We start from the raw sequence: 25,707 nt of genomic DNA, 5'->3' as shown, positions 1-25,707 counted from the left end.
ATTTTCAGATGACATTAAATTGGGAGGAGTAGTGAACACCCTGGGAGATATAGAATTCAATGAGAGATCTGAATATATGACACAATATGTCATAGTCCTGCTGTGCACTGCATTGTTCAGGCTGCACCTGGAGTACTGTGTGCAGTTCTGAAGGCTTCACTTCAAAAAGGATGTGGACAGAATGGCGTGGGTACAAAGGAGGGTGACAAAGATGATCAGGGGCCTGGAGACCCAACTGTGTGAGGAACTTCAGAATCCCGAGTCTGAAGGAGATTGAGGGTTAAGTATCTCAAAAGCTGTTAGAGGAGTGCAGGGAACTGTTGGCTGCAGAAGATTGCAATAATGGGTTTAAATTATAGATGGAAAGAAACCAGGTGGAGATGGGATTACAGCAAGAGTAGTGGAATTGGCTGCCTAGGGAGGTTATGAGCTCCCACACACTGCAAACCATGACTGGACAAATGCTTGTCAGGGATGCTTTAGAGTCTGATCCTACAATGAGCAGCTGGTTGGACTAAATAGCCTGTATGGCTCCTCCCAGCTTTATGATTCTGTGACCCTATAAATAAGTGATCTTTGGCTTCCATCTGTATTTGTACATTTATAACTAAAGCAAACATTACAAAACCCAAATTATTACAAGATTCTCTGGTCCTTTCTTTTCCTAAGGGATCCAACTGAGGTATGCATTACTGCCCTTGCAACTTCTTGCCTTCCTTAGCCATTGTGCTGACTTCTTCCCTGTGAGAAAGCATGACTATATAAGTCACAGGGTTGTTGTGATGTTAAATAGTAGGGAAGTACAGGTATTCTTTGTGTCTTTCCCACTAGATCTTCTTGTAAAATAAATGCAAGAAGCCATGCAAAATAACTGTATGAAATCTGTTAGGAAAAGATCTCTTAGCTTCTTTTGAAATTTTCCAAGTAAATCCCATGCTCATCTGAAGGCGATGAAACAAAAGGAACCTCTAACCTGTGGTGAGTTATTTTGGGTTTTGCATCAATGCCTATCTACCCCAAACATGGAGGCCTCTTATCCATTGCAGTCGCGGTCTGGAAGTTTCCAAACGGTACCATTAGGATGGCAGCCTTTTTAAAAAGCAAGACCTCGAAGGTTGCACACCTTGAACTCCCCATGAAAAGGCCACGTTGCCAGGACAGCGACCGTTCTATCCTGGCCTCTCTGCGGGCAGCACCGGAGAGCTTGGGAAAGCCGGCCTCGAGCGGCGCCCTCCTCCCGCGGGCGGGGGACCCGCGAGAGAGCGTGGCGATTCGTTCCGCGGAGGCCCCGCCCACAGGGGCACGCTCTTTAAAAGCGGCACGTGACGCTATCGCCGGGCGACTTCATCTTTGTCAGTGAACAAAATGGCGCCGTACTGTGTCCTAGTCAGTCGGTTGCAGGTGAGCGCAGAGGCTGGAGCGGCGGTTGCTGGCCGCGGAGGGGGCTGGGGAGCGAGCGCGGCTCGCGGAGGCGGGGGTGGGGCCTGAGGCTGGCGCGTGCCTCGCCGTTCTCGAGTCTCAGCCTTCCCGTTCCTTGCTGTAGGTCAACGCGCCTGTCCCTCGCTCCGGTCGTGGCCGTGGCTCCCTAGGAACAGCGCGTGGTAGTCGCCCGGGAGCAGGCTAGAAAGCTCTGGCCTTGCCCATGTGCCGCTGGAGGAGTCGTGCCTCCTTCGGGGCTGCCGCGTTGTCTGGTGGCTGCCGCCCTCCCACTCAAGGTGAGGGCAAGGTGACTGGGGCTCTGCAGTGTGACTCGCAGCCATGCCTGCTCTCTCTGTGAGGAGAGGTTGACAGGCAGCTGTCCGACGCCCTTCTGCCTATGAGGGAGCGCACCACCTCTTTACTCTCGTGCTTGTGCTTTGGCCAATTTAGGGTGCTCTGCAATAGCTACCTTATTTTCCAGCTTTTATTAAAGTGCATATGGCCCCTGTGTATATTTCATTGCAATAAAATCTTTCCCCCCCTGGTACCTCAAGCTGCTTTGCTGACCTCACCTTTTTAGATAATTCTCTGTAGTATTGTGTACTGTATGAAGTATTTTTATTGTTGTCTTGTTATGGATTAAAATTGGTAGATTAGAAACTAACATTCTTCTGTTTTAGAATTTGCTTCATTAAAAAAAAATCTAATTTATTTTTCATTGCTGTTAGATTTTTAAGCTACAGCAGACATGTATGCTGGTTAAAAGCTTCTGAATAGGAAGTCATGCCTAACTTTCTTGCTTTAGTTTACGGAATGCTCTGGTACAAATATCTCAGAGGCTGAGAAGGATGGTGTAAGGTTTATTTTTCCTACAGCTTATATTTTTCATTTGCTTTTGTTTGTGACAGGTAGCTAAATAAAGTTATGGTTCTTTTACAACAAATCAAAACAGTAAAGTCAACTTCTGATGAGATCCAGTATAAATCAAATAATGGAAAAATGATCTCTGCTACCTATAATTGAATGGGCTAAAACAGGGTGGCCAAACTGTGGCTCTCCAGATGTTCGTGGCTACAATTCCCATGAGCCCTTGCCAGTGCTTGCAGAGGCTTTTGGGAACTGTAGTCCAGGGACATCTGAAGAACCACAGTTTGGCAAACCCCAGGCTAAGATGTAGCATGCCATTTTGTTATACAAGAATCTACATGCCTGTAGTGTTGAACAAATACACCAAGGATTCTTAGAGCATAAACCATTTTGTTTATTTTCCTAGGGTTATGTACATTTATCAAACTTTCTGATGGAGAAGCGAAAGCTGGTTATGTTAGACTCTAGCTTTGTCCTCATTAATTATAATACTTCTGGTTAGAACAAGTCTAGGTTTCTTTTTGTAAAATCATTTGCAAAGATAAATTGCAGCAGAACAACATCTCATAAGCATTGAAGTGTGGATTTTAGTGCTGCAGGAAAATAATATTTATGCAACTGAATTGTAATACTGATTTCTGAATTGGTGGTTCTCAGTGGTGACTAAAAGAAATAGAAGTTGCGTTTCATCCTGAACCAAGAGCCAGAACATCCATTTATAGGAAATCTGTGCAAAGTTAAATTTGAAAACATGCATCTTTTTGATTCCTCTGAACCCAGCAAGCATACTCTTTTAAATATATTCAAGGCAATGAACAAAAAATGGTAAGAAGTGTCAAAGAATATGTGCAGCATTCAATTATAATTCATAAATTTAAGTTCTTAAGCATATCCTAACAAACTGAAATTAAAAAATGGAAAAGTTACCTTTGATTTCTATGGTCAATGTGATGTAACTTAAGTGTGAGGCGGTTACTATTTTGGGCTTTTCACAAAGTGACTCGCTTTCTATGGCGGCTTCTTAGCTAACGATTAAAGAGCTTTGGAGCTTATACAAAAGAACTTCAGAAAAGTAAATAATGAGTGTGTTAAGAGGAAGAACACATCCATAGTGATAGGACCTAAGTGTGTTTATGGGACATTTTCTTTTAAATTCCATGTTTGGATAGAAGCTAGAGACAATTTAAAATGTACTAGGAATAATCTTAGTAATATCTGATCATAATGGGCTTATCATAGGAGTGATGAAGTCTTTGTTTCAGAGTGTTTCCTAACAAATTATTACCCCAAATTTAGTTGGGCCTCAAGCTGGTGACATAAGTAAGGGACTTCCAAAGTATTAACGCATAACATGAAGATACTTTTTCTATGGCTGAAGTGGAAGCAAGAGTCTGCAGTGATTCATATTGGCATGAAAGACAGCACACCTTCCCCCCTACTGTAGCTGAAGGTAGCAGAGCATCATGTAGTGTTCTCTTCCTTTGCTCTCTGTCAGTTATGGAATGCCCCTTTCATGCTCTTGTTGTCAGTGGGTGAATGACAGACCTTTTTCAGAACTCTTCCTTGGCAAGTGGGAAGAAAGTTTTAATGGGGCAGGGAGAATACTTCCCATGTTGATAATAAGTAGAGTAAGCGTATGGCCCAGCGATAGAGCACAAGCTGTAAATGGAGATGTTAATTGCCAATCCTGGTACTGCCATTGATAAGATTTTGGATATCAGGTTTTTAGGTAAAAGGTCTTTAAGATCTGAGAAGCTGTTGCTTGACCAAAGCTAGATAAATGAGTGGGCTTCTTCTATACAAAATATTTCATATGCGTATATGATTGCTGGCAGAGCTATGGATAGCAGTACATAACATAAGAGGCCGCCTGGATCAGATGTGTGATTCACCTAGCCTAGTATCCTGTTTCTCAGGCTGGTTGACCAGAAAGCCCATTGTAGGGGCATGAAGATCCATCTGCCTCTACCATTGATCTCCCAACAATCAGCATTCAGAATTATACTAATGTTCAACATGAAGGCTTCAGTGTTGAATAGCTGCTGACAAACATTTGCTCTATGAACCTAATTCCCTTTTAAAGCCATCTAAACTGATGGCCATCACCACAACCCATAGCAGTAAGCTGAACAAGCTAATTGAAATAGCATGAAATCCTTTTTTATCTATAAATTTAATTTGACTCACCACATTGGAGAGAGAGAAAGTTCTTTATCCTCTTTCTTCATCCTATATGTAACTGGATAAACCTTTCACCCTCAGTTGTTTTTTTGAAGTGTCATCCTTTTTTCCTGAATCACCTTCCCCATGACTGTTTGGTTTAGTTTGGAAGGGAAAGAGAAGCCTTCAAGACGTTGAAAAAAGATCAAGCAGGCATGGCCAAACTGTGGCTCTCCAGTTGTTTATGGACTACAGTTACCAGCAAAATGCTGGCAGAGGCTCATGGTAATTGTAATCCATGGACATTTGTAGACCCACAGTTTGGCTACCCTTGTACTAAGGATTTCCAAACAAAGATCCTTACAGGCTGTAGGCAATTGCCATACATTGTAGACTACCAGCTTGGTGTAGTATTTAGGAGCGTGGACTTCTAATCTGGTGAGCCAGGTTTGATTCCCCATTTCCAGCCAGCTGGGTGACCTTGGGCTTGCCACGGCACTGATAAAGCTGTTCTGACAAAGCAGTAATATCGGGGCACTCTAAGCCTCACCCACCTCACAAAGTGTCTATCGAATGAAGAGGAAAGGGAAATCAATTGTAAGCCGCTAGGAGACTTCTATGGGTAGAGATAAACGGCGTGTAAGAACCAACTCTTCTTTTGGTTTAATTTGCTTTACGTGGTTAACCCCTTATATGTGTCAAAGGCTATGGAAGAACATGTAGTTATCTCTTCACTTTAATCTGCCATGGATCCTTGTATTTCAGCTAGGAGCTTCCTATTCCCTAACACTCTGATCCTTTCTTCATTGGAGTGGAGCTTTTGTACACTATTGCACAGAACAGATCAAGTACCTTACCCTTATCAAAATGCTGTCACCTGGTTGATGATAAAGGCACACAATTTGTTTGGTAATACTTACGTACTGAATACATTGATAATAAAACAAAATGAATATGCCTGCTTGAATCCTCCTGAGTTGCTCCACTGACAAACACTCTGGAATAAAATTTATTTACCCCGACTTGTGAGGTTTGAATGCTAGTCCTTATGGTCCATTATTTGTCCTAGAATCTCTCCAGGGGGTTAACAGTAGTACCAAGAAAGCATTAATTTTATTATTACATTTTATATCTTTTCTTCTGTCATGGAGAAACCCAAGGCATGGGGGTTTCTCTCATCCAAGCATCCAGTGGAGTCATGCCTGCTTTGTTTTATCAAGGCTGCTGCAAATGTATCTTTTATCTTGTGACAGTAGAATATTATGAGAAATATTTATCTAAGTTTGCAAAGATGTTCTTAAATCTGCTTTCAGCAGTAAAATGTGTAGCATTATACATCATTTTATGAGCAGAGTTGGCCTTTTGCTTAGTGAATAACCTTTTAGGGGTTGTATGGTCACTGGGAGGAAAGTTTAAAGAAGAAATAGACATATACTTGGGTTTGGGCACTCAGTGTGCACCTATCAAGCACCACTTACAAAAATGATAGCCTTAGGCAACAAACATAGAGTCCAGTAGTACCTTTAAGACCAACAAAGATGTATTCAAGGCATGAGCTTTTGAGTGCAAGCACTCTCGTGCACTCAAAAGCTCATGACTTGAATACATCTTTGTTGGTCTTAAAGCTGCTATTGGACTCTATTTTTGTTGTGCTTCTTTAGACCAACATGGCTACCCACTTGAAGCTGTTAGACAAGACTTGCTGAGACTGAATCTTGTAGACAGCAATAATGGTACTTCTTAAGCATGTCACTTTTCTAGGAATGTCCAGCCCACTCAATATACCATGTGTAATTTACATTAAACTGAATGTAACCCTAAGTTCCGTTGTCCTGAATGACACCAAAGTGCCAGTAGGAATAAAGAAGTAAGATCTCCTGCAAACATATAACACTACATAATCTGTCTGGATTGTATATTTAACATCAGTCCAATAGTAACTCATTTTCTAACTCTAGGTAGAATCCATTTATGCATTGAATAAAACACATGCCTCTTTGTAAAAAGGAATGTTTACAAGGTAAAGCCAATGTATTTAGAATGCTACATAGACTGCTAGGTCTCCAGTTTTGAAAAGTTAATTTATTAGACTAAATTTCTTCCTTTTTCCATAGTGTGAAATTTTCCCCTTATGCTTGTGGGCACTTGAGCAGAATGAAACACCATGCTGTTTCAAGATCATCTGACTCTGACTTGTGCATCTTGCAGCCATATATTAAATGCAACCGTGGATGGGAATTGAAAGCTTTTTATCACTTAGGAAAGTGATAGCAATAAGCAAGGGTGCTGATCTTTACTTGTAATATGAACAGTCTTCATTCAATACTGGCATACTCAGAATGAGTGCCATAGTCTTGTATATGTGGGTCTGACACCAATTCAGAATTGGCTGTTGTTAATCCTCTATGCATGAAGTTGCTATATCTACCTTTCCCTGAACCCCTCAGGCCTAATATATGTTGACCTGTCCTTCAGGTAGTCAGTAGCATTTATCCCCAGACCTGTACTATCAGAAAAGGTAGTTTAAGAGAGTTGCATGCTCAAGAACATCTAGCAAGCATTGATAATCATGTATTTTGGCTGAAGTTCTATGACTATAATGTAGATTCCACATAGCTGAATAAGGAGGATGTGCATTAATAGAATGCTGTGTAGTTTTCACATTTTTATAGGTATATAGGTTTGTTGCAGTCTCTACCAAGTGGATTTTGGGTGAGGGTTGATGAGTATGCCCAAGTGATATTTGTTTTGGAAGGGTCTCTCTGTTGGCAGTAGGGAAAAGAGAAGATTCATACAGTGGTGCTTCTAACCTTCTGGCTGTTGCAAAGAATGCCTGAATCTCCAGGAGTTGGCAACTGTCACTATAATTGGTGTGTGTGTGTGAGGAGGTGAATTTCAGTGTTCTGCTGCAACAAAGTTGTACTGTTGTAATGTTGTAATGTTAGGCTCTGCACCTTTTGATAATGCAGGGAGCTAATTCATTCTTGTCTGTCTCCTTTCAGCATGCTTTGAATCAAGGTATTCGGCGATACCATGTTGCTCCCGTCCTGTGCCAGCGGGCCAAGGTGGCCATGAGCCAGTTTGAACCACATGAGTGCATACAATATGAAAAACTTGAGAAAAACATCAATATAGTTCGCAAAAGGTAAAAGCTCAACTTGAGTGAGCAGTTGCTATCCAGATATAAAGGAAAACAGGCTAATAAACAAAATTACATGTGTGTTCTGCATCTTGTCATGGCTGACCTTTACAAGTAATGTTTGGGGTCTTTGAGTACTTGAATGAATGTGGTAGAAGAGTTTTTGATTTTGACTAGTGCCCATTTTGTTTCAAGCTTGGGTTTATTAGAACCATTAGGGCAAGTTGCACTGTCAGTTTCTAAAGAGGTGCTGTTCAGCCCTACTAAATACTGCTCTTTAAGCAGAGCGCCAATCTGACCATGCAGATATTTGCAGTAATGCATAGATAGAGAGAAGCTATCACTCAAAGAAAAATTACCACCAAGTCTTGCCTTAGTCAAAATGTAATTTTGAGGTAATCTACAATATAGATTTCTTGCAGGATTCCTTCCACTCTTGAGGACATAAGATCTTTGGTGGATGGTCATCTACCATGCTCTTGTTGAGCCTTTGGCATCCACATTTTCCTGGCAATTAGTTTTCCAGCACATTGATTTCTTTGCAATAGTCCTGGGGTGTTTGAAAATTAACCCAAAGTAGCTATTGCGAGCAGAGAGATGGTCAGACAGTACTCTTCTAGTTTAAAAGGAAGAAGCTGAAAGATCCATAACAAAACATTCCTGATTACTTAACCAAGAAAATTAGGAGTGAAATACAGGGTTGTGCATGTTTCTGGAGGCGAATTTCTCCTACTGGCTTTAGCTTCCCTCAGCACCACTGTTAATTATGGTTAAAAGCTAACCGGAGTCCCCACTTAACCATGGTCTGAAGTCACTTAATCTTGATTGACTGTGTGTGGGGGTATTTTCACTTAATATGAGAAGAAACATTAAAGCTTGTGCAGAGTTGGGATTTTTTTCCATGCATGTGGCTACAAACCTGTGTGCAGAATCTTGTGGACGGGCAGAGTAGCAGGCTTACATGGGAAGTCCTGATTGGTTGCCATGAAACTCTGTTGATCATGTCATATATTTAAGAGTAAAATGCTTGAGCTGAAGACATAAAGATCCCTTTGTTTTCTCCCCAACAGGCTGGACCATCCCCTCACTTTGTCCGAGAAGATTGTATATGGCCACTTAGATGACCCTGTCAAACAGGATATTGAGAGGGGCAAGACATATCTACGTCTGCGACCAGACCGTGTAGCCATGCAGGATGCCACTGCTCAGATGGCTATGCTGCAGTTCATCAGCAGTGGGTTGCCTAAAGTGGCAGTGCCCTCTACCATCCACTGTGATCACCTTATTGAAGCTCAGTTAGGTGGTGAGAAAGATCTTCGGAGAGCAAAGGTCATCATCAAAACTTTTTTTACTAGAAGTCTGCAGACAAATAATTGGCTAGATAGCTAAAATCAATACATGGCATTCTGGCCCCCTCCACTCAGTTGTGGCCCTCGTAGATCTCAGGTTTGCCAGATCCCAGTGCAGCACTGAAATTAGATGTCACAAGCAGCAGAAATGAGATTTTAGATCTAGCAATCTCATTCTTTAGCTACCCCTTGAGCTGAACATTATTCCTAGCATTCCTGTCTCCCATAACATACCACTCTTCCTAACCTTACGTTGTTAGTCTCCTTTTTTCCTCAGTTTTCTATGTCATCCACTCTTTTTCTTAAGCCACCAACCCTTCCTTCAAGTTCATTTCTCAGTTTTCTGTTCTGCATTCTTTCACCAGACTACTATACCCCATGGATACCTGTCCCTTAGCTTCAACGAGAGAAGTTGCCAGTTTGGCTGAAATTAAAATTTCACACAGGACAATCTTCTCAGTCTGCCCAGTGTGAAATTTTAATTCTAGCTAAACTGGCAACTTTCCCTTCACTCATTGAATCTGAACCATAAATTATTTGATTCCTTAAGCGATGGATGTTCTGTGCTGCCACACCCATGGCATTAGTAGGTATCAGAGGTTTCACTGTAACAAACGGATTACAATACTTGATCTCAGTGCTTATGTCTGTACTTGATATAGTTTAAAATCAAGGTGAAACTATACAAGTATCACTGTTATGGGAGAAGGCACAAAAAGCTGTTCTGTAAAAATTTGTTTTACCTGTATACCTTTTATAGGTGACTATCTTTTTAGCCTCTTGTGGCGCAGAGTGGTAAGCGGCAGAAATGCTCTCTGAAGCTGTCTGCCCATGAGGTTGGGAGTTTGATCCCAGCAGCCGTCTCAAGGTTGACTCAGCCTTCCATCCTTCCGAGGTCGGTAAAATGAGTACCCAGCTTACTGGGGGGTAAAATGGTAATGCCTGGGGAAGGCACTGGCAAGGCCACCCTGTATTGAGTCTGCCATGAAAACGCTGGAGGGCGTCACCCCAAGGGTCAGACATGACTCTGTGCTTGCACAGGGGATATCTTTACCCTATCTTTTTAGCCCACTTGGCCATGATTGGTGCATTCCCCTTTAATTACTACCTGGAGAAGTCACGGCTTACAATCACGAATAAGTCACGGCTTACAACCCTTTAATTGCCACATTTTAATCCTTGGGATGAAGAGTTTCCACAGTAGAAGTGATATTCCTTCTAGTCTGGAGTGTTCCTGCTAAAGAAAACTCATTCCCTTAATTTTCCTGACTTCCATTCTTGTGTGTATGATTTGTTTTCATTCTGAGCACCAAATGTATTGCTCTACATAGGCATTTTGGAAGTTACAGGCATACCACCCCCATTCACCATCCACTTCTTGGTTAGGGTAAATCGAGGTCCTATCTCTGCTGTCCAGGTTCCATTCCTGATGTGGACGTTTGGCACAGAAAAAAATATGGCAGTCTGGGCAACAGGGCTGACTCCAATCTTGCCATATGAATAAGGGCTTGTCAGCCATCAGTGCCTGGCTTAATTTGAAGCAAATAAGGTTTGCAAAGCTGCCAGTCTTTCTGTAATCTTCAGCAGGCCTGTAGAGGAACAGCTTTTCTGTCTTCAGATATTAGTTTATTTTACTTAATGTTCTTGAAGTGACAAGACAAGATAGTTAATAATTTGTTGCACCCTCTCATTGGTGCTCTTAACAGTACCTTGGGACACAATGCATCTCTTCTCCATCACAAACAACATTAATGTAGTTGAATATTTAGTGAAAGCAGTGTCAGTTTGATTGCTGATCAGAATAAGTCAGCATCAGCCTTTGAGTTCCTAAACTTCTTTCTTGGTCTTGGCAAAAATATTCATAATAATGGGCTGGAAATGAATATTTACAATATTTTAGAACTGTTCCTTCATACTTTATCATTGTAGTTGTGCACCTTCATTTAATGGAATCAGTCTTTTAAAGATTTTTGTCATTGATGTCTGATTTAGGGTGTCATTCTTCAGCAGTATATTATATTTTCTAGATGACCAGATGCTTTTCTTCCCCCTAATCTAAGTCTAATAGTCTTTTGCTTTAGTAAATAAAAGGACAAAACTCTTCCGTAATATTCAAAATCTTCAAACTGATAGTTTTTCAAAGTCTTCTGCCATTCAAACTAGCAGTCCTGATAGGGTCTAAGCCTATTTTTCTCACTAGCAGGCATGGAACAGAATTTACCGATGTCACCTTTGTTTCCTATTTTAGTACATTTTGCCCTTTGAAATCATGCCTAAGTAAGTTGATGGACTGAAGGGAACAGTACGGATTAAAAAGTGGGAGTGTTTGGGAGAGGGAGATCTTGTAAAATTACATGATTCCTTTCTTTTTTTGGCTGGCAGATGGGTCTTGTGCCAGTAGAAAACATGATTATGATCTAAACCTCAGTTTTGTTAAAGGAATTGATTCTGAATGAGAGTAAGACTGTTGATCTCAAGGGTATTAATCTAATAAGCATTGTAATTGTAGCTTCAGTTTTGCTCATTTGTAAAATATTTGAGTGTCAGGGAGAGTGAGAGATATAAAGTACTATGTAAGAAATATAACTCAGTTCTGGGAAAGGGAGGAATCTCAACTGTTTACTACTATGCTTTGTGTACAAACAGGACATTAACCAAGAAGTGTACAACTTCCTAGCCACAGCAGGTGCCAAATATGGAGTTGGTTTCTGGAAACCTGGATCTGGAATAATTCATCAGGTAAACTCTTATCTTCCCAATGCCTAGGAGAGGACATTCTCTCTTTGAGACAGGCTTTCTTTGCTGTGTGGCTTTTATTGTAGGACTGAGTGCCTAGCTTTCTAATGAGGCCTACAAGGTTCCGCAAGGTAGTGTCTGCTCAAGGTCATGCTTGTCGAAATGTGATCTGATGCTGAGGGGTAATAAGTCTTTTCAAAGTCCTTTGTGTACCTGTTTCAGTTTAATTAGAGGAGGCTGGTGAGTCAGACGTCCATTTAAACTGTAAGCACTGTACACTTTGTTTTATTCAGTATTAAACACATTGTTGGAATATAGCCTATGACAGTAAAAGCCTGAAAGAACTGAATGAATTTGCCACTCCACATACTAAACTGTGGTCTGTATTTGTGATAGATATTCAAATGACCTCTGGTGCCTGGCTGTTCTTGCTGAACTCCTGTTTTCCTTGCTTCTTCAGCTATCAGTGGTAGAACATTAACTATTTCCTTTTCTTTGCTAGAATTTATTAGTTTTTAAACAAAAAGCCCACTGTTAGACATCTCTTGCCCATTAGAAAGGGCATGAACAGCCTTTGTTGTATTTGACCTTTAGGATAATTGGTCATGTTTGAAGCAATTTCTTAGCTATTGGAGTTACCATGGTTGCTAGAGTAATTAGACTACCCTTTTGAGAGCAGGAATTTGAAAGGGAAAATCACAAAATGGAAGAGTTTTAAATAATAGGTTATGTATATGGATTTCTGATGGATTAATTTCTTATCCTTTTCTTCATTAATATTTCTTTGAAAGTTCATGAGACCCAGTCCAATGCAGCAGTATTTGGCTTAGTGCCAGAAAACAGTTTTCAAACTCTTTTTAAATTAAATCTGTCTGCCATGTTCACTTCATTCTGATTTTTGTCTAATTATATCTCAGATTATCCTGGAGAATTATTCCTATCCTGGTGTTATGCTTATTGGTACGGATTCCCATACCCCCAATGGAGGTGGTTTGGGTGGAATCTGTATTGGAGTCGGTGGAGCTGATGCAGTGGATGTCATGGCAGGAATCCCTTGGGAACTCAAATGCCCAAAGGTGAGGCGGTGGGAGGATATTTACATTTCTTCTGTGCTAAGAGGTACAAAAGTATTTTACTTTCTGAGAATTTTCTTTTAAGATGTTGAAAGGAGATTGTTGAGAATGGTTCTGCCTTTGGTTCTTCAGGTAATTGGTGTAAAACTAACTGGCAAGCTGTCAGGTTGGAGCTCTCCTAAAGATGTAATCCTAAAAGTGGCTGGCATCCTCACTGTGAAAGGTGGTACAGGAGCCATCATAGAGTACCATGGGCCTGGCGTGGACTCCATCTCCTGCACAGGTAAGAGAATACCTCCTTGCATCTGGGAGTGTACAGCATTTTCCCACTGCGCTAAGCTTGGCTATTAGCGCCCTACCTGTCCTTGGACCACTTGGCCACAGTGATTCATGCAATGGTCATTTCCAGATTAGACTTCTGTAACTCAATATACGCAGGCCTACCCTTGTCTTTAACCCAGAAACTTCATCTGATACAGAATACAGCCGCTAGGGTCCTTTCTAGGACTCCTTGGAGGGGCCACATTTAATCAGTATTGAGACAACTACACCGGCTACCGGTCTGCTTACGGATCAAGTTCAAGTTTTTGGTTTTAACCTTCAAGGCTATAGGTGGCCTGGGTCCTACCTATCTGAGGGACTACTAGTCTGCCTATGCCCCCCGCTCTCCGCTCTGCAGGTAGGAATCTTGGTTCTCCCAGGCCCCAGGGATATCCACCTTGCCTCAACCAGATACCTTTTCGGCCTTGCCCCCAGCCTGGTGGAACGAGCTTCCGGAAGAACTAAGGGCCCTGACAGAGCTGTCTAGAGGTTCCTCAAGGCCTGTAAGATGGAGCTCTTCCACCAGGCATTTGGTTGAGACGGGGGGGGGGGTGTTCGACCAGAGTTTTGATCAGAGGTCCCACCCTATCCGAGCATCCCAGGATTATAGCTTTAATTTAAGATCTGAATAACATTCTGGCTGGATTCAGCAGAGTTGGGTTAGGCAGATTATTGTTCCACCATCTTGCTTGTGGGATACTATGTGCAATTTACAGGTTTTTTAATGGGGTTTTATGGGATATTGTTTTATGGCTTTAATTGTAAGCCACCTTGAGGTGACAGAAGTTGTGAGAGGCGGGATACAAATCTAAACATAAATAAAATATCTCTTTTTCATTCAAGTGAAGAGCCTGATTTGTTGTTCATTCCTTGATGGTGGGTGAGACTAGAATACTTTATCAGTCATTGGCTTTAATTAACAAAACTGCTGCAGAAGACTGAATACTTTCAAAGAGGCAAAGAAAGGGGTTATCCTTGAGGATGCAAATGGCCATCAAGAAGAAACATGTAGCTTACAAAAGTTTCTTAAGTGATATTTATATGTATTTAACAAGCCAGAATGTGTGTCCTAGATTCCTAAGATAAATTATGACTTAGAGATGGCAATAAACCATCTTTAGAATTACTTTGATGCTTTTGGTGCTGCTCATATGTGTTATGGGTCTTTTCTGCTCCCCTTCAGGAATGGCAACTATCTGCAATATGGGAGCAGAGATTGGTGCCACCACTTCAGTCTTCCCTTACAATCACCGGATGAAGAAATATCTGGACAAGACTGGACGGGCTGGTAAGAATTTGTGGGGAAATTCTAGGGGTAGAATAATGTGGGAGGGTAATGGCTGCCTTTCGCTACCTTGCCTTGGTTGGGACAGAGGAACAAGAAGCTGGGTCTCTTGTTGCACAGCTTGACATCTTCCCCATGGAAGAGACAGTTTTTTCCTTCTGGGAAGGTGAATAGCCCAATTCCAGGGAGCTTTCTGCTTCAGTTCTCAGTGCTGACTTTCTAACAGAAGTGTTCAGGAGAAGCTTTCACCAGGGTCATGGCAGCAGCCATTGCTTTGATTTGTGCTGCTGTGGAATTGTTTCAGTAGAGCTTTTGGATGACTTGCTTTACAAGCTGTGGCCAGTGTGGTATAATGGTGGCCTGTAATCTGGAGAACTGGGTTTGATGCCCCACTCCTTTACATGTAGCCAAGCTGGGCGATCTTGAGTCAATCACAGTTCTCTTAGGCCTATTATTGCAGAGCAGTTCTCACAGCACTCTCTCAGCCCCACTAACTTCACAGGGTGTCTACTGTAGGTAGAGAAAGGGAAAGGTGTTTGTAAGCTGTTTTGGGTTTCCTTTAGGTAGTGAAAAGCAGTGTATAACAAAAATCTCCCTCCCTTGAAACTGATACTGCAAGGCTGCCTTGTTTTTTGTTTCTATTTCTATACAAGTGATTATTGTTTACAGAAAGACTAAACATTTGAAGCGGGGTTGGAAGGTACTAAGGCTGTAATTAGGCAGTCTTTTGTCTCTTAACCAAAGGAAACGTCCAACCTCACAAGTTATTTATTTCATGGGGTGAAATATCTCCTTGGAGATAAGTCCTCTGAGTTAAAAGAGATGGTCAGATCAGTGACAGTGGTGTGAGGTGACATCAGCTTGTACTCTAGCCCTGAGTTCAGACCTAGTGCTAGCTATCAAGAGGCGTCAGTAGTGCCGAACTTAAAGGGTGCTATGATTGTGCCAGGTTAAATATATGTAGTAGAAAATGTATGGTGTTAATCTCTGGCTAGACTTTAATGGCCTTTTATTTTTGAATTGCTCTTTCAAAAGTATTCTTGGGGTTTGTGGGTGTTAACACTCTTGGAAGCTCCAGTCTGTGTGACTCTTTCTCTACAACAAATGGCTGGTCATGGGTTTTCATGTTGACTTCAGGTTCTTTCTGTTTTCAGAGATTGCTAGTTTGGCAGATGAATTCCAAGAACACTTAAAGCCTGATCCTGGCTGCACTTATGACCAGCTGATTGAAATTAACCTTGATGAGGTGAGAGTCTGCTCTCTAGAGTCATCATTCAGTGAAAAAGATGGGGTAGGGGGTCTAACAAATGTGTGTGTCTAGCACAATACTGTATTCAGAGTCTCTGTGTAGTTCATCAGGGAGACAACATTGTTTTTGTTAAATATGTTCAGATCACATTGAACCGGGATGGATGGGAAAGAAGAATGTGATAAGTTTGTTTTTAAGCTAGCTAGACACAGGGTTATAACACAATCTAGTCCAAACAGATGGGCTAGTGAGTTTGAATTGGACCACTGCGTGTGAGTTCATCCTGCTCTTTTCTTCCACAAGACTTGTCAGTGCACTCATTAGATTTGGGTTTTTCCTTGCAACTGAGATAGCCATGCTGCATACCTTCTGTATTCTTTGGATGATTTATGATCTTTATAAAACTGCCAGAGAACTGTTAACTCACTAATGGGATATTTCTCTCCTGAAGCTGAAGCCTCTTATCAACGGGCCTTTCACTCCAGACTTGGCACACACTGTAGATGAGATTGGCACTGTGGCACAACAGAAGGGATGGCCTGTGGATATCAGAGTTGGTAAGTATCATTTTCTGATCGCAGAGTATTTTGCAGCTGCTAGTTGTAATGAATGTTTTTCTCTCCAGGCTGAGAGCAGTAGAAACACTCCTTTGAGCTGGAAGAAATGCTGTGTGGATCCAAGTGCACTGTGCAATTAACAATTGGCTATCCTTGGCCTAGAACATGAAGAAACTGTTCCTGGGAGTATTGCTTTCTTCAGCCCTACCATGTCCCCCTCTTCCCTAAGGACCATGCCTAAACTTTTAAAAATTGTATGCATGGGCTGGTTTAGCTTCAGTGTTGGTTGCTTGGCAGTGCTTGGAGATTAAATAAACCTTGTGTTTTTCTGGCTTTTCTCACCCTAGAAGATGTATGCTGCCCTTCCTCCAGGAAAGGGGTTAGGTCTGAACACTGAGGAGAGTTGCATTATCTGGGACTTTCTGTTCTTAATTTGCACAGGGCTGATTGGTAGCTGCACTAATTCAAGCTATGAGGACATGGGTCGGTCTGCTGCAGTGGCAAAGCAAGCATTAGCTCATGGAACAAAGTGCAAGTCTCAGTTCACCATCACTCCTGGTTCAGAACAGATCCGAGCTACCATTGAAAGGGATGGTTATGTGAGTATTCTCGCAACTGCTTTGCATGATGTGCAGTTGCTTGGGAATGGGACACTGTTTGCATTTCTGTTTGCTAAATCTGTTTTTTGCCTCAGGCAAAAGTCCTCCGTGACGTTGGTGGAGTTGTTCTTGCTAATGCATGTGGGCCATGCATAGGCCAATGGGACAGGTAAGCTGAAAATTGGGGAGGGGTGAATTGCTATGTGACTGAACTTGATTTTTATAAGGGAGGCATGCACACACCTCAGTCATTTTCAAATGGGAAATGAAGCCCATAAATTAATTCCAATAAACAAAAATACTTGCAAGCCACAATTTTTCTTTCTGCTGAAGACCCAGAGTAAGCGATGAGAGGGAGCACCATTTGCATGCATGCCACTTTTCTCAATATTTTACCCCTCTAATGACATGTGGTCCTTGACTTTAACTGTGGCTGCTGTCAAATGTGTTTCAATTCTGGAAGTTTGGAAAGCTGCTCTGTAGATTGCAGGACATGGATGCAGACTATTTAGTAATCTTTTCCCCCTCTAGCTTGCCCAAGGCCCTTAAATGAAATCTGATTCATATTTTTAACAAGTCAGCCAGAAAACTCTTCTACGTTACAGAGGAAAGAGTTTCATCAATTTTAGGCACATCACAGTGCTTCCTTGTGGTGCTGGGACATTTGGACCCATGAAATTACCTTAGAGTCAAATAATTAAAGTCAATGTTGTCTACTCTGACTGTTCATGGTCTCAGGTCATGGCTTTTCGCATTGCATACCTCCTGATCCTTTTCTCTGTAGATGCCAGAGATGGAGCTTGATACGTTATGCAAACCAAGTAGATGCTCTGCTGCTGAGCTAATTTTGAAAAGTGTATAGCCATTTCTCTGTCTTTGCAGGAAAGATATTAAAAAGGGAGAAAAGAATACAATTGTTACATCCTACAACAGAAACTTCACAGGTCGCAATGATGCCAACCCAGAGACACACGCCTTCGTGACATCTCCAGAGGTAAGGCTTGTGCTTCAAGGACAGTGGGGTTCAGAACTGATCCTGCTGCAATTCCTATGAAGACGTAACTTGCAAAATCTATGGTGTGGAAATGTTCCCTTGGACACAGGCACTAGCTAATGAATTTTTGGGCCACAAGTCTCTGAAATTAGATTGCAAGTAGCTACTCCCTAGAAATCAAGGAGCTAGAACCAGCTAGAAAGCTTTGGACTTAAATTGGGGAAAGCTGGGTCCAAAATTCTGCTATCAAGTACACTGGGTGACCTTGGGCCAACTGTACTTCTAATAGGCATGTTGCAGTGAGAAAATTTCCTGAGCAACTGGGAGAAAAGGTGGAATAAAAGTGTAACCAAATGCTAAGAGATATACAGCCTGACTTAATCATCCTTGGCAAATGTTGCTTTCTTGTACTTCATGTTAAAATTAGGCTTTCACAGCAGGTGTTTCTCTGTCAGTGTGCCTTGGTTTTTGTTCTAGAGAACAGAAAAGCTAGAGGTTACCGAGTTGAAATAATATGGAGGTGTACAAGGTGAAGATAATAGGTTTTATCCTTAATGGATTTATTTTGTTTCTAGATAGTCACAGCCCTGTCTCTTGCTGGCACTCTGAAGTTCAATCCAGAGGTGGACTTCTTGACAGGAGCTGATGGCAAGAAGTTCAAACTCGAGGCACCAGATGCTGATGAGCTGCCCAAACTGGTAATCTTAATACTTTTGTCTTAACTTCCTACCTGCTGGGGATGAAGAATGGGAATATTAAAAGGTGACTGGTAAAAACAATTCCGTGTTACTGACTGCTAGCATAGCTAATCTGAATAACAGGATGTGCTAAAGTGCCTCACAGAACATGGGTTGTGATCCCTCAGGACAGGGATGGCAGTGTACTTCATTGAAACAGAGACAAAAAGATAGAATAAAGGAATAAATTAGGTGATCAAAAGAGCATCATTTCGTAAAGAAATATACTAATAGAATGTATATTGTAAAATTTTAACCCACCCTTCCAGTGTTGCTCAGGGTGGTAACAACATTAAAAAAACATACAAAAGTTAAAACATTAACTGTCTTATTGATACTGCCAGCTAAAATTTCCAGACTGGGGTTTTGTCTGTGTTTAGGATCCAATCTTCCAACTCTCCTCCCAGCGGTCAGGACAGCATTTGTTAATGGGTGTCACTTTAGCACAGACCTTCAGAGCTATTAATGGCAGAGAACAGACGTTGGGGGTACTCTCCTTTGTGTTTCTGCTTTGAATATTTTAGTTTCTTTTCCATTCTCTATAACCTAGGCTGCCTCCTTAGAGCAGTAACGTCTGAATCCTACTTTCTTCCAGGATTTTGATCCAGGACAAGATACTTATCAATACCCTCCTAAGGATGGCAGCAACCAGCATGTGGATGTGAGCCCCACCAGCCAGCGCTTGCAGCTTCTTGAGCCTTTTGATAAATGGGATGGCAAAGATTTGGAAGATCTGCTGATCCTCATCAAAGTCAGTACTATATTGCAAAGAACTATGCTTCCTTCAGTCATTAGGTTTTTTGTTTTTTAACAAACGTTTCCTTTTAAACAAATAAAATGTAATATCTAAGTGTAAACATGCCCTGCTTTTGCATTCAAGTCCTCAGGCTGGTTTATAAAAACAGTAAAACCTCAGTATAAACCTATGCACTGGAAAAACCAGTAACAGTAGGTAGTAATAGATGTCTTATCAAATGTGTTAGCAAAGCTTAGTCAAATAAAGCTGTGCTTAGATGCTTCTCAAAAGCCGTTAACTGGGAGGACAAATAGGGGAGAGGGATTGCACAACTGGGGCTTCCCAATAGAAAAGGCCCCTACCTTTATCTGCCCTACTATATTCAGCATCACCCCCCACTCCACAACCTCTTCTCAGTAAGATGATGGGCCTGTTGTGTGGGACCTTGTGGGCGGGCACCTCACTTTGTCCTGTACCCCCTCCCCCACATTATTCTTTCCCTTCTCCTGTTGTTCCATATCTCAACTTCTCCAGCTCTTCCTATCCTTCTCACTCACCAACCAAACTTCCATTTTGTTTACTCCTTGTCTTCAGCTGTATTATTTACTATAATAGTCCAGTATTCCATCCAGTCCAGCATCCTGTCTCACACAGTGGCCAATGGGCTACTTGGAAGGCCAGCTTAGTGGCCAAGGCTTAGTGGCAAGGATTTCCCTTGATGTTGCTTCTGAGGTTTGCTCCTTCTGAATGTGGGGGTTTTCTTTTGTCCCCTGGGCAGGTACCATTGGTAGACCCATCCTCCATGAAACTGTATCTTTTAAAGCTGTCTATGCTTGTGTGCATCTCTACATCATTAGCAATGAATTCAACATTTAATCACTTGTTAAGGAAAGTGTTTCTTTCTGTCCATCTGGAATCAACTCCCCATCAGCCTCTTTGGATGCCCGCAAATTCTACTATTGTGAGAGGGAGAAAAAATTCTTTGGCCAAACTCCGTCATGTGCACAATTCTATAAATCTTCATCATGTCCCTTTTTAGATGTCTCTTTTCTGAACTCATCCTTTTTATTCTCCCAACAACCCTGTGAGGGTAGGTCAGGTTGCAAATATGTAACTGACCCAAGATCTCACTGTGAATTGCTGTGGCAGAGGGGTGATTCAGATCTGGGTGTCCTAGATCCTAGTTTGAAACAGCTGCACAATGCTAGCTTTAGAGCATTATCAACCCTGAGTGAGTCATTCATGTCATGTGGTATAAAGTTGTTTGGTGGTTGTTTCCAGGCCAAAACAGCTATGGAGAGAGCCCTTCCCTTTGTCTTTTAGTGACAAAAACTGAGACTTCAAACTTGGCAATCCTGTTTTCCATTCTCTGGGTTTATGTATCCTCAAATGTGGCCATGTGTTAAAAATTAGATGGATTGTTGTATTCTGCTGTTCAATCCAGCTTAATTAGCAGCTGAGCTGCTACATTCTAGTTTGCATTTTGTGGCAAGATTTTGGCCATACACTGCAATAATCTAACTAGAATATTTCTGGAGTATAGATAACAGCCCAGATTTGGATTTTCCAGGGAAGGCTGTAGCAGCTGGACCCAACCAAACCTTGTTGTGGAAATTTCAACTGACAGATGACACTTGAGGACAAGAGTGGGAATTCAGTTTCTTTCAAATCATCAGCCTCTCAGTGGAGTCAAGGCACCATAACAGAAAAATTTTGCTGGGAGATTTAAGTTATAATCCCACCTCACTCCCCCCAAATTGGGGGGAACTCTGCTATGTTTAGAGCAGGGGTGCCCCAAATGTGACTCTCCAGATGTCCATGGACTCCAGTTCCCATGAGTCCCTGCTGGCATCATGCTTTCAAGGTCTCATGGGAATTGTAATCCATGGACACCTGGAGAGACAAGGTTTGGCCACTTCTGCTTTAGAACGTGGTCACGTCACTTAGATATTTGTAATGGGGTGTGTATGAAGGGAAGGTTGTGGAACTCAGAATACAGAGAGGTTGTTTTAGAGTGAAAAAGTCAACTGCTGAAAGTTCTGTTGCTTGCTTTTCAACCTGGAAGAAAATATACATCTCAGACTCCGTTTTATGAATGCGTAGGATAGGAAAATGTCACCTACACTGGTTAAATATTTGAAACACAATTTCAACCGTATACTTCTGCATATCCAGTGGGAAGGATGCTTGTTGAGGACAGATCATACATTGCTGTCAGTTTGTTAAGTAGTCATAAATATATGATATGGAACTGTCATTGTTCTTGCTCTGTCTGAAGTTTAGCTCTGTCTGTCCAGGATGTTAGGTTACTTCAGGACCACTTGGCTAACGTTGTTCATAGTGCCACCAAGGATGAGAAGTACTTGGGACTGTTGGCCAACTCCTTTCTGTGTCTACTTGCTTTCCAGGTGAAAGGAAAATGTACCACTGACCACATCTCAGCAGCTGGCCCTTGGCTGAAATTTCGTGGCCACTTGGACAACATTTCAAACAACTTGCTGATTGGTGCTGTAAACACTGAAAATGGCAAGGTGAACTCGGTGAGGAATGCATTGAACCAGGAGTTTGGACCTGTTCCAGACACAGCCCGTTACTACAAGGTAAGACTTCTGTATTGCCTTTGCTAGGGCTTGGCCATACGACTGCCAATGCTGCTCCCTTCTGAAGATTGTTCAGTGAAACAGTATGTGGGAATCCTTGCTTTAAATTCTGCACCATCTGCCTCCTGTTTGGAGTGTTCTCTGAAGCAGCAATTTTATTGCTAACCTCTGTATGATGCTGCAAAACTAGAGGCTGTGCTTGTAAGTGTTTCCAGTTGTACAGTCAAATCACCTGCTGAAGGTGGAGAAAGCTACTGGTAGTTCCCAGGAAATGGAGATTCCTTAGTGTTCGTGCTTGTTTCTGAGAGTCCAAGCATATAGTTGACTGAAGTTCCTCTGTTCGCTCAGCATTTACTTCAATAATGTCCAAGATTTGTTCAACATGAGCAGATGTAAGACATTAGGGTGGGAGCTTGTTAAAGGGCACAGGGGTATTGCTTGTGGTTGCCATGTTGTGGGCCTGGTCAAGATTGGGCCCTCACAGCAATTTTTAAATGGCTAAATTATCATGCTAGGTGAGAGGGTCTTTGAGGGAAACAACTTCACAGCCACTGAGACATCTCCACATTTCTCAGTCACTGGAACGTTAAAGTAGCCCATTCAACTCCTGTTTTTCCCCACAAATAGGCCCAGCTCCATTTCCAGTCGATACCCTCTGGTTGCCTTCAAATAACTTTTCATGTAGTGAACAATTTCTTCAGAGGACTGAATTTGCAAGACCAGTTTAACAAGCCCTGTGACTACCTTCCATCACTTGAGGGTTGAATTGTTCTGCATTTGTTTGCTCACAGAAACATGGTGTTCAGTGGGTGGTCATTGGGGATGAAAACTATGGTGAAGGCTCAAGTCGAGAGCACGCAGCATTGGAGCCCCGGCATCTAGGAGGAAGAGCCATCATAGTCAAGAGCTTTGCCAGAATTCATGGTGAGACTATTTCTTCTTGAGCAACCAGAAATTTGGATGTAGCTTCAGGATTTTTGTCCTCTAAATTACATAATGATTGCTCTTCATAGGGGAACTGTGTGTGTGCCCTGACCCATTTTTAAACCAGTAGCTGTTCTTCAGGCAGTGATGCTCTGTTTCCGTCTCTTGCATAAAAACTAATAGTATGGCTGTTCTGATCTTATGTGCTCTCTCTGGGTTGTCATTGTCTGTGCATTTCCAACTAGAGTAGAAGACTGGAAACCATTCACTTTGCCAAAAAAAACCCCACCCAATACAGCAGGAGTGCCCTATATGCCCCGAAAACCCTTATCCTGATAGATACTCATTGAACTATAATCCACAGCATCCAAGCTTTCAGTGTTTCCTAACAAAATATCATGTGCAATATTAGAATAACACACTGTCCCTGTCACTTTTTCCAGATTGGATGCATATACAAAATGGAGTGCTGTAGGCAAAATAGTTAAATGTCCAGAATCCTTGAGTAGGATGGGAAGAGATTTGTTTCCTTTTAGCATCTTCATTCAAGGGCCTTGTTTAAACATGTGCTGGCCTGGGGTCTGATAATGCTTTTGAAGACAGTTTTCAGTTGCTACTAACTTGCGAAAACAAAGAACAAAACTGGAGTTCAGTTATTCCTCACAAGTTGGCTGAGGTGTATCCTGAATGGTCTGATGACTCTTTTAACCTGGCATTTGTAACAGAAACCAACCTGAAGAAGCAAGGCCTCCTGCCATTAACTTTTGCTGATCCTGCTGACTATGACAAGATCCATCCAGTAGACAAGCTGAGCATCGTTGGTCTGAAGGATTTTGTTCCTGGAAAGGTAATGAGCTCAGTTTCTCATTAGGAAGCCTCATTTTGTACTGTTTGCCTGTAATCTGCTGTTTGCATAGGAAGGTCCCCTTTAGGTGTTGCCTGATTTCTGAAATTCCAGAACTAAATTCTATAGCCTGATGCTCAGAGAATCTTTTTAAAAATGCAATTTTCTAGCCTTCGTGGTTCTCAGTAACACAGGAAGTCTCGGAAAACTTAGCAGAAAATTGTGGTTTGGGATCCTGCTTTTAATTTAATTCTGAGCAGTTCTTCATTGTTCCAGTTACTTTATCCTCCCATGAATTATTTGCATTAAAATTATACCAACAACTCATCTCTGTGATGCAAAATGAGATCCTTGGAAAATAACTTTGGGGAAGGTAGCTTACAATAAGGGGGAGAGGTGCTCCTGTTGCTTTCTACCATGACTCCTAGTTAAGAAGATACATTCTTCAATACTAGTGAGGGGAGGGACTGGTGGGAGACATGTTTTATATAGGCTCTTAAACTGTGAAGTACTTGAGCCTAGAGGACAATGTTTGAGTCCAGTGGCACTTTTAAGACCAACAGGATTCAATTTTGTTTGTCTTTAAGGTGCCACTGGACTCAAACTTAGTTCTGTTGTTTCAGGCCAACACAGCAACTCGCCTGAATTGAATGAAAAGAAAGTTGCTTTATTTTTTTTAACTGGTATCCCACCTCTTAATTACTGGCATTTCAGTTTGTACAATTAAGTACTTTTAGACCAGGTTCATTGCATAGTTGATGTATAACTGATTATGGATCGAATTGCAGTCCAAAAGCTAGACTATTCTTACCCCCTTTTCCCCCTACCAATAGCCCTTGAAATGCATCATCAAGCATCCTAATGGGAGCCAAGAAACAATCATGCTGAATCACACCTTCAATGAGACCCAGATCGAATGGTTTAAAGCTGGTAGTGCACTTAACAGAATGAAAGAGCTGCAGCAACACTGAACTCGCACAAACACGCACATCCAGTGGACTTGATGGCTGTCTTCATAAAAGTGCAATTCTGCAACTCTTCTTGAGAATAAATGTCTGATCAAATGTAACCTTAGCTTCCTTTTTATTACAGTACTCAAACTTGCAGACACTGATAGGAATCTTTTTTTTTTTGGCATTATCAGTTTCTGGCTTCCTTAGCCCCCTACATTGTGTTTGATGCATTTCAGATGTCCCATATTACTTACTATTTATATTTAATTCCCTACCTAATAATTTTTCTGCCCAATCATTTCATTGATGGTTAATGGATGAAAAATAAGAATGTTTTGTGAAAAAAAACAAAATAAAGATTGTAACTGACACATTCTAGTCTCAATGTTTCTGCTAGCGTTTTGCTCAGTTTCCTATAGGTTGTTTGTGGAAAAACCAGAGAGATCAAGAATCTAGAAATGTGCCATGGATCCCAGGCTATAGCCTTAGTAAAATCTGTCGGCTCTTGGGGAACTGTAAGATTCTTCTCGCCTTAAATTTGTGCAAAGTGGCTTTGAGGTGAAGTCTAGGTTCTTGTTAAGGCATTCAAGTAAATACTGATTGGGAGGGGCTGTTCAGTTCAGGGTTCTACTGACATTAACTAGAGATCAGGCCCTGCTCCTCTATATCAGGGGTAGTCAACCCTGTGGCCCTCCAGATGTTCATGGGCTACAATTCCCATGAGCCCCTGCCACCGTTTGCTGGGAATTGTAGTCCATGAACATCTGGAGGACTGCGGGGTTGACTACCCCTGCTCTATATAACCTTTCTTGTTACCATTTTCCAGATGTTCCCCATCTGTTTAACCTCTTGTTTGAAATAGAGCAGTCACTTTAAAAGAGAAATTGTAGCCAGCAGCATGTTACTCAAACTTGCCCAGGGCTAAAAAATCAGGGGAGAAGAAGTATTTTGGACTGTTTTCTGGCAGTAACTATCAAAAGTAAAATCACTGAAAGTTTGTGCAATTTCCTTCATATTCAATCTATTGGGTGTTATAGAACTTAGGACACTATCACAGAAGTCTTCATGCCTTTCCCATTTGACTCAGTACTATACATTACATAATAGCAGTTGTAGTTATTGCAATTTCCCATTTGAAGAATCATCTAGCTTACAAAAAAATCTG

General features: G+C 41.7%; 1 protein-coding gene across 2 annotated transcripts; it reads left to right on the top strand.

Moving 5' to 3' along the window:
• Positions 1 to 1,257: 1,257 nt before the first annotated feature.
• On the top strand, positions 1,258 to 24,913 carry ACO2 (aconitase 2). Of its 2 annotated transcripts, none has more exons than XM_077339367.1 (18): positions 1,258 to 1,401; positions 7,449 to 7,591; positions 8,656 to 8,914; positions 11,581 to 11,673; positions 12,588 to 12,746; positions 12,876 to 13,026; positions 14,248 to 14,352; positions 15,504 to 15,595; positions 16,050 to 16,155; positions 16,597 to 16,754; positions 16,850 to 16,923; positions 17,637 to 17,748; positions 18,324 to 18,446; positions 19,081 to 19,236; positions 21,630 to 21,821; positions 22,613 to 22,745; positions 23,471 to 23,592; positions 24,423 to 24,913. In XM_077339367.1, exons 1-18 carry the CDS (start codon positions 1,366 to 1,368, stop codon positions 24,558 to 24,560), a joined length of 2,352 nt encoding a protein of 783 aa, XP_077195482.1. In that variant the 5' UTR covers positions 1,258 to 1,365; the 3' UTR covers positions 24,561 to 24,913. The 2 variants fall into 2 exon arrangements, with proteins under 2 accessions (XP_077195482.1, XP_077195483.1); XM_077339368.1 differs by lacking the exon at positions 1,258 to 1,401 and adding an exon at positions 1,580 to 1,715.
• Positions 24,914 to 25,707: the final 794 nt, after the last annotated feature.

Source organism: Paroedura picta, chromosome 5, assembly GCF_049243985.1.
Source record: "Paroedura picta isolate Pp20150507F chromosome 5, Ppicta_v3.0, whole genome shotgun sequence".
In the NCBI taxonomy this organism is placed as follows: Eukaryota; Metazoa; Chordata; class Lepidosauria; order Squamata; family Gekkonidae; genus Paroedura; species Paroedura picta.
The sequence above is the reverse complement of the archived record's forward strand: the minus strand, read 5'-3'. Positions and strand labels throughout refer to the sequence as shown.

Coding starts and splice junctions, on each gene's coding strand:
- ACO2 (XM_077339367.1), top strand. CDS start 1,366: ATGGCGCCGTACTGTGTCCTAGTCAGTCGGTTGCAG. Junction 12,747..12,875: donor GGGAACTCAAATGCCCAAAG/GTGAGGCGGTGG, acceptor TTGGTTCTTCAG/GTAATTGGTGTAAAACTAAC. Junction 16,156..16,596: donor GCCTGTGGATATCAGAGTTG/GTAAGTATCATT, acceptor TAATTTGCACAG/GGCTGATTGGTAGCTGCACT.